The sequence below is a fragment of the Chionomys nivalis genome, chromosome 7, assembly GCF_950005125.1.
Source record: "Chionomys nivalis chromosome 7, mChiNiv1.1, whole genome shotgun sequence".
Taxonomy (NCBI): domain Eukaryota; kingdom Metazoa; phylum Chordata; class Mammalia; order Rodentia; family Cricetidae; genus Chionomys; species Chionomys nivalis.
Genome location: NC_080092.1, coordinates 76,936,673 through 76,950,009, shown reverse-complemented (window position 1 = coordinate 76,950,009; position 13,337 = coordinate 76,936,673). Strand labels below are relative to the sequence as shown.

Genomic DNA, 13,337 nt, shown 5'->3' with positions numbered 1-13,337 from the left:
TTTCTGTGTGTCTGGAGACTTCTCCCACCACTCAGAGGGTGAAACGCATGCTATACAAGTGTGTGGACCAGAGTGGGTATCCTCAGAAGCCGCATAAAGCGGACGCAGTAGCTTGCACCTGCCCTTGCAGTGCTCACACATGGGAGGAGACAGAGCTACCAGAAGCTCTGTGAGCCAGCCAGGCGGGCATCCAGGCATGAATGAGACCCTGCCTCACACAGGTGGAAGGCAAGGATTCACACCCAAGGTTGTCCTGTGACTTCCACAAGTGTGCTTTAGCACACGTGCACACATAAACACACATATACCACACACACACACGAGATAAAAATTTTCTTTGTATTTCATTAGTATTTTGAAGAGTGTTAACATTTTCAGATAAGACAAATATTCTGTTTCTCTTTGAAAATTTTTAGATGTATTATCTTTTCTGTGTATGAGTGTTTTGCCTGTGTGTTTGTATGTGTACTCTGTGCATGTCTGGTGCCCCAGGTCAGAAGAGGGCATCAGATCCTCTGGAACTGGAGTTACGGATGATTGCGAGCTGCGTCCTCTGGAAGAACAGCCGATACTCCTAAACACGGAGCCCGCCCCCCGCCCCCAAAGTGATTTTGCTATGTAGGTTAGGCTGGCCTGGGTGTTGTGCTTTTTTAAAATTTTTAAATTTTTCCAATTTTGAGATTTAGTAGTTACATTTTTCCATACTAAGGAAATTAAAGGTTTGGTCGCAGGTCAGTCACTGTTTATGCCAGTTCAGTGTCCATTTGAACATCAGTATTGTCTGGATACATGTTTGTACTGAAGGACGGGATGACGGAGGTGTCCAGTTTTCCCCTGGACAAGGAAGGCTGTGTGAAGGTGCCGGTGCCATGCCATGTCTCTTAGTACTCTCTCCTCTCTGGTCCTTCAGGTTTATATTCGTACACCTTCTGGTGAGGTACAGACAGTCCTCGTCCAGGACAGCCCCTCAACAACAGCTGCAACCACCTCAACCACCACTTGTAACAGCCCTGCACCCCGAGCTCCCCAACTGAGTGGCACCAGCAAAAAGCATTCAGCTGCAATTCTCCGAAAAGAGCGACCCCTGCCAAAGATTGCACCTGCTGGGAGCATCATCAGTCTGAATGCTGCACAGTTGGCGGCAGCTGCTCAGGCCATGCAGACCATCAACATCAATGGAGTCCAAGTCCAGGGTGTGCCTGTCACCATCACCAACACTGGCGGTGAGCGAAAGTCCTGCAGCCAGGGTGTTGGCTTTGTATTCAGCATGTGGGAATCCTAAGCCATTTCGAGACAGGGTTTCTCTGTGTAGCTTTGGCTGTCGTGAAACTCACACTGTAGACCAGGCTGGACTTGAACTCATGCCTCTGCTCCCAAGTGCTGAGCTCAAAGTCGTGTGCCACCACTTCTCTGCTAAGGAAGGCTTCTTAAAGAGAAAGGCTGGTGCTGAGGTTTAGTGTCAGAGAAGAGTGTCCTGGACAGTAGGACCAGCTTGTGCTGCACACGAGTTCAGTGAGGATAAATGCTGTGAATGCAGTCTTGAAAATAAGAGGGACAGGGACAGATGGCTCTGTGGTTAAGAGCACTGGCTGTTCTTCCAGAGCCTGGGTTTAAATCCTAGCACCTACATGCTGGCTCACAACAGTCTGTAACTAGTCCCATAGCATCTGATGCCCTCTTCTGGTATATAGATAAACATGCATGCAAAACACCCATATGCATAAAATACATAAGTAGATCTTTAAGAAACCTAGGGAAGAGGGAGAGCTGAGCTGCCTAGCAGGGGTGGTCTTCATTCTGCATGGGAGTAGGGCAGCTGTCCAGGTTGAGGTCATGACTTTCTTCCTCCCTACTGAATTTCTATCTTGCATTTTATGCATTTGGTTTGTCCACTTTTAGGGGACACTAAAGAGGGAGGACGAGGTAGCCTAGAGTGATTTTCCCAAAGCTCATTAATAAAAAGTTCTTAGGAGTGTTACCTGCCAAGAAGCATTAGAATCTCAGAGAGGTCCTGGCTCTCACTGCTCTCCAGAGTCTTAGCTCCCATGACTCATCCTTAACCTGTGCAGGAGGCAGAGGAAGGAGGTCTGGCCTGGGCTTCCTTTCCTGAACCGTGTCCTTCTCTCTTCCATAGGGCAGCAGCAGCTGACAGTGCAGAATGTTTCTGGAAACAACTTGACCATCAGTGGGCTGAGCCCCACCCAGATTCAGCTGCAGATGGAGCAGGCCCTAGCTGGAGAGGCCCAGCCAGGGGAGAAGAGGCGGCGTATGGCCTGCACGTGTCCCAACTGCAAGGATGGGGAGAAGAGGTAACAGAGACCCGGGGCCAAACCCACAGCCTGACACGCGCCCTGCTCTACATTTGCTCTGTGGCAGGTGGCAACTCCCAACTCTTGCCTCCCACCTCTCCTGAGCTCTCTGACCTGACTCCTCCTATGCTTCTCTTCGTTCTCTCCCCTCCCTATTCCCATTTCCTCCCCACTGTCAACCCAACCCCCTCAGGTCTGGGGAGCAGGGCAAGAAGAAGCACGTATGCCACATCCCAGACTGCGGAAAGACTTTCCGGAAGACATCCTTGCTTCGGGCCCATGTCCGCCTGCACACCGGCGAGCGACCCTTTGTCTGCAACTGGTTCTTTTGTGGGAAGAGGTTCACACGGAGCGATGAGCTCCAGCGACATGCTCGAACCCACACAGGTCAGTCTCCCCGTGCCTTTCCGCTGCCATTTGTGCACCGCCACCCCGGCTGCTCAGGAGCGTCCCCAGCCATGCAGACCGCCATGGAGATCTTCCAAGGCACTGAGCTGTTGCCCAGAGTCGGGTGACTGCACTCCACAGCGTGGTCACCTTTTGTCATTTCTGCAGAGCTGCTTAACAAGCTCTGAGCTGGGCAGCTATCATCCTGTCAGAGAGACTGAGGCAGGAGGATCATGAATTCACAGCCAGCCTGGGTACCATGAGAGACTGTGTCACAAGTAAAAATAAATCAGAAAATCCCACCAAGCACTGAAGAGGTTTGCCAGGCACTGTGGTTTGCATTTTCAGCTAACTTCAGTTAATCCCAGGAAGGCCTTGGAGACGCTTGGAGGAGTGGCTTGTGGTGGGCAAGCTGGGGTCCAGTTCAAGCCCTTGGGCTCTCAAGCCCACCCCCCCTTTTTTTTTAGATAGGTTCTTGTGATGTACCAGTTTGTCTTGGGACTTGACTCCTTCTGACTCAGCCCTCTGCGCTTGGTATACAGGCAGGCACGAATCTTGGTGAACTAAGCCAGTCCTCTCTTTTGTCTTGTCTTAGCTTTCCAAGCGTTGGGATTACAGGTGTAAATCAACATACCCAGCTTTTTTTTTTTTTAAGACAAGGTTTTGTTGTGTATCCTAGGTCTACCTTAAACTCTGGCAGTCCTCCTGTGTCCTGAATGCTGGTATTTCAGCCCTGCTAGGGCTGGTGTCAAGGGTCAGGGTTGCTATCACAGTCCTGTGCTTTAATGCCTCACAAATACAGAGCACACTGTAGAAGGGTGCCCAGTGTCCACAAGGTACACTGGCAGATACTGCTGTAGTGAATGGTGCCCTGCTGAGCAGAGACTGGAGTCAGGGGACATGTGACCCAAAGTTACAGCTTCTAGCTGGATCAGACCCCCTCAGAGGCAGAAGTATAAATACCCTGACAGTGTGGTCCAGACTTGGTGGGTGAGCATGTCTTCCTGCAAGGAGGATGTTGATCAAAGTTTAAACTCTAAGGCACACAGTCCAGAATAAAGCAGGTTTACAGAGGCTCAAGGGAACAGTCTGGGCAGGGAACAAGGAACTCATTGGAAGGAGGTGGATTAGAAGGGATAGCTGGGGCAGAGAGATGAGATCAGAAGATGACAGGAAGGACCCTGTTAGTGGCATATGGAGATGAGACCAGGTCGGCTTTTCCCGGGGCTCTCACACGTGCTTCTCCTTTCTGGGACTGTGGCAGTGTCTGTACATGGGCTCTTTGGTAACAGTTATTTCCTCTTCCAGGGGACAAGCGCTTCGAGTGCGCCCAGTGTCAGAAGCGCTTCATGAGGAGTGACCACCTCACCAAACATTACAAGACCCACCTAGTCACGAAGAACTTGTAAGGCCAGCTGAAGCAGGAGGCCCTGAAGATGGAATCCCCGTCTAATTGGCCTGGGTCTGTGGTGGACAGGTGCCCACAACTGCCCTGGGCGGCCCTCACCCCACTCCTGTTCTGTGGCTGTGTCCCCACAGGGAGGGGCTCTCCTCCTTCCAAAGGCCCTTCCCTTCTCATCAGGAGCTCCTGGCCTGCCCAGGCTACGCACACTGGCCATGCCCAATGAGACGTTCTAAACCAGGACGCGTGGGGACCCTTATTTCCAAAGGAAAAACATGCATTTCACTCCGTCGCGGAGCAAAGTGAGCCCCCTATCCTAACCCATGCCCTGCCCCAACACTGCCGGAGTCCCATTGTGCCATGCCCCCCAATCCTCTGCCTTCTTGTCCCCCTCAATTACCTCCCCTGGCCACTAGGGACACCCCAGAGCCCTGTACCCAGCCTCCCACTGGCTCCCACCTCTGCAGAGGGCTGGGAGGCTGCCTCCACTCCACTGCCCAGCCCCTGCCATGGCTGTCCTCCAGACATTCCAACTTCCTATTTGAAAGGTCAGATGCCGGCGGACTCCTCCCACTCCTTTTTCTATGGAGAACGTTGCCTTATTCTTGGACTTCAGATGATGAACACTGTGTATGTGTGTGCTTTAAAGACATTTTATTTAATTGCTCCCTTCTTCCTTTCTTTACTAGCCGCCGCCCCTCACCTGCGTTCAGTTTAGGGTTTCGGGGGCAATGCTGAGCATAGGAGTTTTTTTTCTCACTAACAATTCTTTTCTCAATGACACATTTCAACTCAGATCTGGACTCACATGGAAACACCTTCCATTCTGACTCCCTCCCCACCCTTTCATCTCGTCACCCTACCTGCCTGAGCTCTATTGTGTACAGTGTATATTGTATAATAGACGATTGTGTCTACGACATGTTTTAAAAAAAAACATATTGCTTGTTATTTTTGAGGCTTTTAAATTAAACAAAAATCCAACTTTATTTTTCGTTGTAACTGCTTGAGGATGTTTTATTAAGTGACAGATTTGTTATCCTTTATTAATGATGTATTTTGTTGGTCAGTGCTGGGCTAACAAAAATTTCTCTCACTAATAAATTTAGTTGCCCGCGGCAAAGTCTGCTCTTGGCGGTTGGGCTCCCTTTGTTCCTCCAGAGTCCACAGAAGGGACTTCCTGAGCTGGTGGACTAACTCCTCTATCCTGCTCCAGCCCTGGAGGAAGGCGGTTGCCTCCTAGTCCATAAAAAGCTAGCAGAGGAGTTAAGAACCTTGGCTTGGGGCTGGAGAGATGGCTCAGAGGTTAAGAGCACTACCTGGTCTTCCAAAGGTCCTGAGTTAAATTCCCAGCAACCACATAGTAGCTCACAACACCCTGTAATGAGATCTGGTGCCCTCTTCTGGCCTGCAGGCAGAACACTGTATATATAATAAATCTTTGGAGGAAAAAAAAAAAAACTTGGCTTACAAGCTTGGGTTTACACCACACACAGTCATCGAGTGAGAGCTCTTTCCACCATGGAGGACCAAGCAGGCTTTTCAGGGTCAGCAGCTAGAGGCCCAGCTTTTTTCTGAGAAGACCCTGACTAGCTTTGAGTTCTGCTTCTCTTCTGTCCCCAGGCCCAGCCCCTCAGAGAGGACAACCGGTTGGCCATGCCTATTGTGTTCAGGACTTTTTCATCTTGACTGGACTACACAGAAGTCATGGGTTGTGATTTAGTCAGATCTGAAATGCATTCGTGTGTAAGCCTGAAGGAGGAAGCTAGTCTGCCTCAGACACTTAGACAAACTGGACACTTTGTACTTACCCTCAGACCAGCCAGGATCGCAGCTCTGTGTGCCGAGACTTCTGTGCTGGCCTTTCCCTTGCACTCCAGCCTTGTCGCCAGCCACCTGCAGTAGCCAACAGCCTTTCCCCAGGGCCAGTCAACCCCCACATAGCTGAAAAGTAAAAAGGACAAGGATCACAGTTGGATCTGGGCTCTCTGCCCTTAATGGCTCCTCTGTCAGCAGAAGGTGTCCTGTGCTGTCTATTCTCAAGCCCTTTGGGCATTATTAGACCAACAGCTTGCATCTCAGCGTAGCCCTGGCGGCTGGGGAAGGGTCTTGCTGTGCTCTGAATCCTGGGTAGTGCAAAAAAAAAAAAAAAAAAAAAAAACCAGCTGACCACTTTCTGCCACACACTGCTTCAGGCACAGGATTACCTGGGGACTTCAAGGTCTGCTTTATCTCCAGCTGACCCCTTGGCCTCCTTTGTGAACAGGATGGTGTTAGCAGGGCATGGTGGCGCACGCCTTTAATCCCAGCATTCAGGAGACAGAGGCGGGTGGTTCTCTGTGAGTTTGAGAGGCCAGCCTGGTCTACCGAGTGTAGCCAAGGCTACACTGAGAAACCCTGCCTCGAAAAAACAAACAAAAACCAAAAACCAAACAAATGATGTCACCGCACAGCTGGAAGGAGCAGGCTGGTATATGGGAGTTCCCTTCTGGGGAGACAACACAGATACACAGGCTGTGGCATTCTACCCGTCTCTTGTGGGATGCCTGGAATGTTTTGTCTGTTAAAAATTTATTACTTAAATTATCCGTAGGGGTGTGTGTGCATGGGAGCATGCACCCATGCGGGTAGGTGTCCTCAGAGGCCTAGCATCCCCTGGAGCTTGAGGCACAGACAAGTTGAGTCCATGCGTGAACTGAACCCATGTCCTCTGGGAGAGCTCTAAACCATTGGGCCATCTCTCCAGCCCCTGGATGCCTGAGTTTTAAAAGGAAGAGAACATGTCCTACCTAGCACGAGATCAAGGAGTAGAAAGGCTCCTACCTGGGAAGATGGCTCAGTAGGTAAAGTGTTTGCTATGCTAGCATAAGGACCTGAGTTCGAGCCTACATAAAAAGCCAGCCCAGGAGGGCTGTGGTTAACTTGTATTGGTTGCTCTTCCAGAGGACCCAGGTTCAATTCCCAGCACCCACATGGCAGCTCACAGCTGTCTATAACTCCAGTTCAGACATACCCTCACACAGACATACACATAGGCAATACATCAGTGCACATAAATTAAAAATAAATCATTTAAAAAAGCCAATCCTGGTGGTATGTTTATCATCTCAGTCCTGGGAGATTCAGAGATAGGCAGGTCTCTGGGACTGGCTAATCAGCCAACTCAGTCTAGCCTAATTGGTCCAAGAAAGAGAACCTGTCTCAAAAACGAAGGTGGGGGCTGGAGAGATGGCTCAGTGGTTAAGAGCATTGCCTGCTCTTCCAAAGGTCCTGAGTTCAATTCCCAGCAACCACATGGTGGCTCACAACCATCTGTAATGAGGTCTAGTGCCCTCTTCTGGCCTGCAGGCATACACACAGACAGAACATTGTATACATAATAAATAAATATAAAAAAAAACAAGGTGGATGTCTCCTAAGTATAAACATCCAACATGACCTGAGTATGTTTGCACTTGTGCAAGCACATGAGCACACACACAAACCAAGGGTTCAGTGGCAAAGAGCCCTTGTCTGGCTTTAAGCCATCCTGTATCTGAGAGCTACAGTGACCAAGGCTGTTGTGCTCATTCTCCTCTGAGCAAGGAACCTCCACCAGATACTTGAAGGGGCTCTTGACAACTAGGTACAGCCACGCTCAGAGGTTTAGGGGCCCCTACAACCCGAGCGTGGTTGCTCCTTTGCGAGTTCCTTTCTTAGGTCATCTGTACCGGAGCCCCCCCTCGTGTCGTTGCCTCTCTGCTCCCCTCACTGGCAACACCACAGCTCTTTAGCCCAAACTCCAGGCTTACTTCCTGGAGAAGGGCAGGAAAGACCCACTTCTTGAAGGCAAACCCAAGCAATGTTTCTTTTGACTTTTTGAGACAATCTTACTACAAAGCACTCAAGGGAGCCCTGAACTCAAGATTCTCCAACCTCAGCCTCCTGAGTGTGGGGTCTCTAGGCATGTACCACTACACATAGGGGGTTTATTTTGCTTCCCCCCTTTTTTTCTTTCTTTTTGGTTTTTCTAGACAGGGTTTCTCTGTGTAACAGTCCCTGGTTGTCCTGGAACTCGCTCTGTAGACCACATTGGCCTTGAACTCACAGAGATCTTCCTGCCTCTACACCCCGAGTGCTGGGATTAAGGGCATATGCTACCACTGCTCAGCCTCCTCTTTTTTAAAAAACAGACTTTTTATTTTTATGTGCATGAGCGTTCTGTCTGCATTTATGTATCTGCACCACATGCATGCAGTGCCCACAAAAGCCAGAACAGAAAGCATTTAGCTGGGGGCTGGTTTATGCTTGGAGAGGAATTAGTCCATCACAGCAGGAAGCAGACGAGCATGTCTTTGGAGTAGTAGCAAAGAGCTTGCCATCCTCATCTGCCTGATCTGCAAGGCAGAGAGAGACACTGGGCCTGATGTGGGCTTTTGAATCCCACCCTAGTGGCACACCTCCCCCAACAAGGCCACACCCACAATCCTTCCACTAACTGGGGCCCAAACATTCAAATATATAAGCTTATAGAGACCATTCTCATTCAAATCATCAGTTTATCTAGTTCATGGAACAACTGCTTTCTCCTTTCTCTGCATCTACCCCATTCACAATTTTAAACATCTTTTTTTTTCAACAAACTGAACATTTTTTTCATATATTTCTGACCAAGAGTAGTAAGTATGTTATGTTTATCTTAAAATTTCCTCTGCCAAATATCTTTTTTTGTGTGTGTGGGGGGTGGGGGGTTGGTTGGTTATATATATATTTATTTATTTTGAGCCAGGGTTTCTGTGTAGCCCTGGCTGCCCTGGAGCTCACTCTGTAGATCAGGCTGGCCTCAAACTCATAGAGATCTGCCTGCCTCTGCCTCCAGAGTGCTGGGACTAAAAGTGTGTGCCACCACACCCAACTACTCTCTTTCTTTAAAGACTTTATCCTTTTTTTCTTTTTTCTCCCAAGCTTATATATTTTTTTAAACACACTGAAACCATTTAGAGGTTTTCTTCATCTGAATCTATCTTTACTGTATATCTCTCTTTTTTCTGACCACACAAATCTTTAATTTGCCAAGTAATATGGCTAGGATTAAAGCCCTGGGTTTGATGGCTGAATCCAGTCCGTTCTTTAGCTTTCTGAGATTCCAGCCTCATGGCGGAGGTACTGCCAGAGTCATGTTTATTGCCACAACTCTATAGTGTTTCAAGGTCCCTGCCACCACCAAAAAGCATGTAGTCAGCTTTTCATCAACACCATTTAAGTGTTTTGTGGTAGCTTCAAGGTTTTGCAGCTGAAGCTGAGTCAGGAAGCCTCTCTAAAATGAGATGTGCTTGCCTCTAGCAAGCAGAGCAAATCTTGAGAAATCGCTGCTACCAAGAAGACATGCTTAACTCTGCTCCCAGGCTCTCTCGGGCTTTCTGTGGATGCGCTTGTCCACACATTGGGCACCATTCTGTTCCCTGTCTCATTGTACTTCATTCCTAGTCTCGAAGGCTGCAGGGTCCTCCCTCAAGCAACAGGTCTTGGAGGTACTCACTGCAGTGCCCACTCTAGTTCCTCTCAGGCTGCGCATCTTATACAATGTCCTCCACAGACAGGATGGTTTCCTTCACCAGCCCAAGGAGCCCTCAGGGCTGGGCTACCTCTCTAGCCCTTGAGGGAAATCTTTGGGGTCAAGGTGAAATTAAAGGAACTGCAGCAATCACAGGACAGGTGACCACTGCACACAGAGGTCAGAGGAGGACACCGGGTGTCCTCTTCCCTTGAGACAGGGTCTCTCACTGAACCTGGATGCGCCCTTTTTCACTGAGCATGTCTGTGGGCTAAGATTTTTTTAGATGGAGCCACAGAAGCCATGTGATCTCCCTCACCACACCTCAGAGAAGCTCCCAGGCTCATGGACAACACCAGCCACACTGGATGAAGACCACAGACCAGGTAGGGAAGCCATCTCGGGGAAGGAGGAAGGGCTTAGCCCCACAGCCCCACAGGCAGGGCACTGATAAGGTTGGTCCTCCCCAAGTCCCACCCACAGCAAGCCCCTAAGAGCTCAGCCACAGCTGGGGATCCTGATAAACTGCTCTGGCGGGAAGCCAGCCTTCACCTTTCCGTGTGCCTTGTGGCTCTAGGCTGAATTCACTTAGGCTGAGAATTCCTGAGCTCGGTCCCCAGCCCACCCCACTGTTCGGGAACAGACCCTGCCCTGCTCCCTCCTGGAGCGCTAGAGGTGGTACCATGCCAGCATCATTTCACTATCATCCCAAATTCCAAGCCACTCTTCTCATACAGCTTCAGCGTTCCTGCGGCTTTAAGTGCCATTTTGGAGGCTCATGACCTTCTAGGCTCCAGCTTCCATTTTCCATCTGGGCCAAACACAAGTGTCCCATAAACCCTCGACAGCTCTGCTGATGGATTCATCTGCCCCCCCCCCCCAAACTTCTCCCACTGATAAGTAGCAGCAGCACCCACATACAGCCTAGAGTCAGTCCTGGTGAGCTGATCCCCTTTCCACACTCCCTCTCAATACTTATGCATTAGCCACTTCGCTCCCCGACCCCTCAACTCCAGCTTCCATTTGAATAACACTATAGCTGTTTGCCACTGGTCTCATCCTCCCTTCCTTGTCGTCCACTTGGTCACCAGAGCCGGGCTCCAAAATACAAATCCGATCTCTAAAATTACAAAGAAAAACCAGCATCGTGCAGTGGTGGTGCACACCTTTAACCCAGCACTCAGGATTTAAGGGAGACAGAGGCAGGAGAGAATCTCTGAGTTTGAGGCCAGCCTAGTCTACAGGGGCAGTTTCAGGACAGCCAGGGTTACAAAGAGAAATGTACTCTCAAAAAGCAAAAACAAACAAACAAAAACAAAAAAAAAAAAAAAACAAAAAAAAACAAAAAAGCCCCCAGCAGGTATAGTGGTGCATACCTTTAATCTCAGCATTTGGAAGGCAGAGGCAAGAGGATCTTTGTGAGTTCAAGACCAGCCTGATTTACAGAATGAGTCCCAGGACAACAACAAACAAGAGTAAAATAGTGAGACTCAGTCTTGAAGGAAAAAAGAAAATGAAAGAAAGAACCAATAATCTCATCAGACAATTGAATGAAAAAGTAGTTTAAAAAATAAATAAAAGTGATGCATGACTTTAATCCAGTACTAAAGAGACAAGAGGCAGGAGTTTGTAGTCAGCCTCATTTTCACAGCAAGACAGCAAGTTCCAGAATAGTCAGAGTTACATAGTGATAAACTGTCTTGTCTTTAAAAAAAAAGCAGGGGAGGACTTTGGAAGCAAACAGTCAGGAAACAGCCCCTGAACCCCAAACTTCTCAACTTCATCCTGAGAGAGCAGCAACGCAATTTTGCAATCATTGCTTGGCTTGAGTTAGGCCTCTCTCAAGAAAAGAAGAACACTGAAAGTTTGCATGCAGTACCAATACGAAAATGCAGTGCCCGTTCCAAAAAAAGACTAAAGGAAGCGCCAGCCACGGCTGTTCTGCCGCTGGTTACACAACCGCAGGGCAGCTTTGTGGTTCAGACCCCAAATCCCACCAAACAGAAATGCACAACACAGGCCTGTTTGTTAACTCGAGACAAAGAGAAAAGAGAGGAGCCCACAGCAAACTTCCTAGATAAATGCCAAGGAAGGGAGAGGCTGGTAAACCAAAGCATTTGCCATTGAGCTACATATCCAGCCCTGAATGAAGTCTTTCTCCCTTTTTTCTGGCTTTTCTGTAGTTCTGTAGACCAGGCTGGCCTTACACTCACAGAGATCCGCCTGCCTCTGCCTCCCCAGGTGCATCTTCTACTACCAGCCACCTTTCCTCTTCCTGACACCTGTCCCAAGGCCCATCTGACAAATACTCTTTGAGACAAATCTATTGTCAGTTCCTCTGCTGAAGCCTGTCTGGACTGCTGTCCCCATTGATTCTGTTTCCCTTTGCCTAACAGAAATATGTTACTACCTGCGATTCTTTCTGGCTCATAGGTCTGCCCCACTGTGGACAGGAACCATACTGTTGCCTTCACTTTGGTAACAGAAAGACCTCACTCAACGCCTGGCACAAAGATAGTCTATAGCAAATGGTTATCAGATGGATAAGATACAAAAATATACATCTCATGGGACTTTTTGGTTTTTGAGATGCCTAGTAGACCAGGTTGGCCTCAAACTCACAGAGACACGCCTGCCTCTGCCTTTCAAGTGCTGGGATTAAAGGCGTGCGCCACCACCATAGGCTTCATGAAATTTTTTTTTTTAAGGCAGGCGTCACTATGTAGCCAAACTGGATTTCATGATCCTTTCACCTCAGTCTCCTAAGGGCTGGAGTCACAGGTGTGTGGCACCACACACAGCTCACACTCTCGACTTTACAGTCTTAGCCTATAAAACTCTAGCTCCAATGGACGTGTAGCCCAGAGTGGAGCTGTCCAAAGAACACTAACGACTACTTAGGTCAACTGTCTCCATCATGTTCATGGGAGAAACAATGATGGCCCCCAAAATGTCAACCGGTGGAGAACCCACAGACTCATACAACTGAGCTTTGTCTTTCTCGAGACGGGATTCTTTTTTTTTTTTTTTTTTTGATTTTTCGAGACAGGGTTTCTCCATAGCTTTTGGTTCCTGTCCTGGAACTAGCTCTTGTAGACCAGGCTGGCCTTGAACTCACAGAGATCCACCTGCCTCTGCCTCCCGAGTGCTGGGTTTAAAGGTGTGCGCCACCACCGCCCGGCCCGAGATGGGATCTTATGCGGCCCAGGCTAGCCTCACACTTGCTATGTAGCCAAGGCTGGCTTTCAACTGAGTGCGGAGATTATGTATAGACACGCACCACTATGCCCAGCAAGCTTCGTCTTGTTTCTGTGCAGATTCCGTTGATTCAAGCTCTGAACATAGGATGACAGGTTCCCGCCGCAGACATAAGCCTGCCAAGAAGTTCCTTACCTGACACAGGTCTAGGTGCCTGTCTAGATGGCTTGCTCCTGTGGTTCCCATTCCAGAGGCTCGCAGACACCAGGGCTACAGTCATCTCCACCACACCTGCTTCTCAGTCCTACATCTACAGCCTGAAATCATTTTGCTCCCATCCCCTGTATCCTCAGCTGGCTATTGCTGGCATTGACCATGAACTATGCCTCCCCACTACCTAGGAAGGAAAAAAAATGTGAAAAAGGGGAAATAACCAAGATGCAAGAGGCCTGGGAGAGGGGCAGCCCTTCCATCTAGTATGTTTTATCCACTGCCCAGGGATAGGATG

General features: G+C 49.0%; 1 protein-coding gene and 1 long non-coding RNA gene across 3 annotated transcripts in view; one reads left to right on the top strand and one right to left on the bottom strand.

The window, feature by feature from the left end:
• The window catches only part of Sp2 (Sp2 transcription factor), a 25,361-nt gene extending 20,133 nt beyond the window's left edge, over positions 1-5,228 (top strand). For both annotated transcript variants that reach the window (XM_057776055.1, XM_057776054.1), the window contains exons 4-7: positions 911-1,223; positions 2,135-2,309; positions 2,503-2,696; positions 4,005-5,228. In XM_057776055.1, the coding sequence (XP_057632038.1) occupies positions 911-1,223; positions 2,135-2,309; positions 2,503-2,696; positions 4,005-4,105 (783 nt within the window). In that variant the 3' untranslated portion in view covers positions 4,106-5,228. The remainder of the gene's footprint in view (positions 1-910; positions 1,224-2,134; positions 2,310-2,502; positions 2,697-4,004) is intronic.
• LOC130878213 (uncharacterized) lies at positions 1,165-13,337 on the bottom strand. The gene is made up of 3 exons (XR_009057436.1): positions 13,025-13,337; positions 5,910-6,042; positions 1,165-2,288 (listed from the first exon to the last, which is right to left on the bottom strand). It is a non-coding gene; the product is annotated as an uncharacterized LOC130878213 (long non-coding RNA).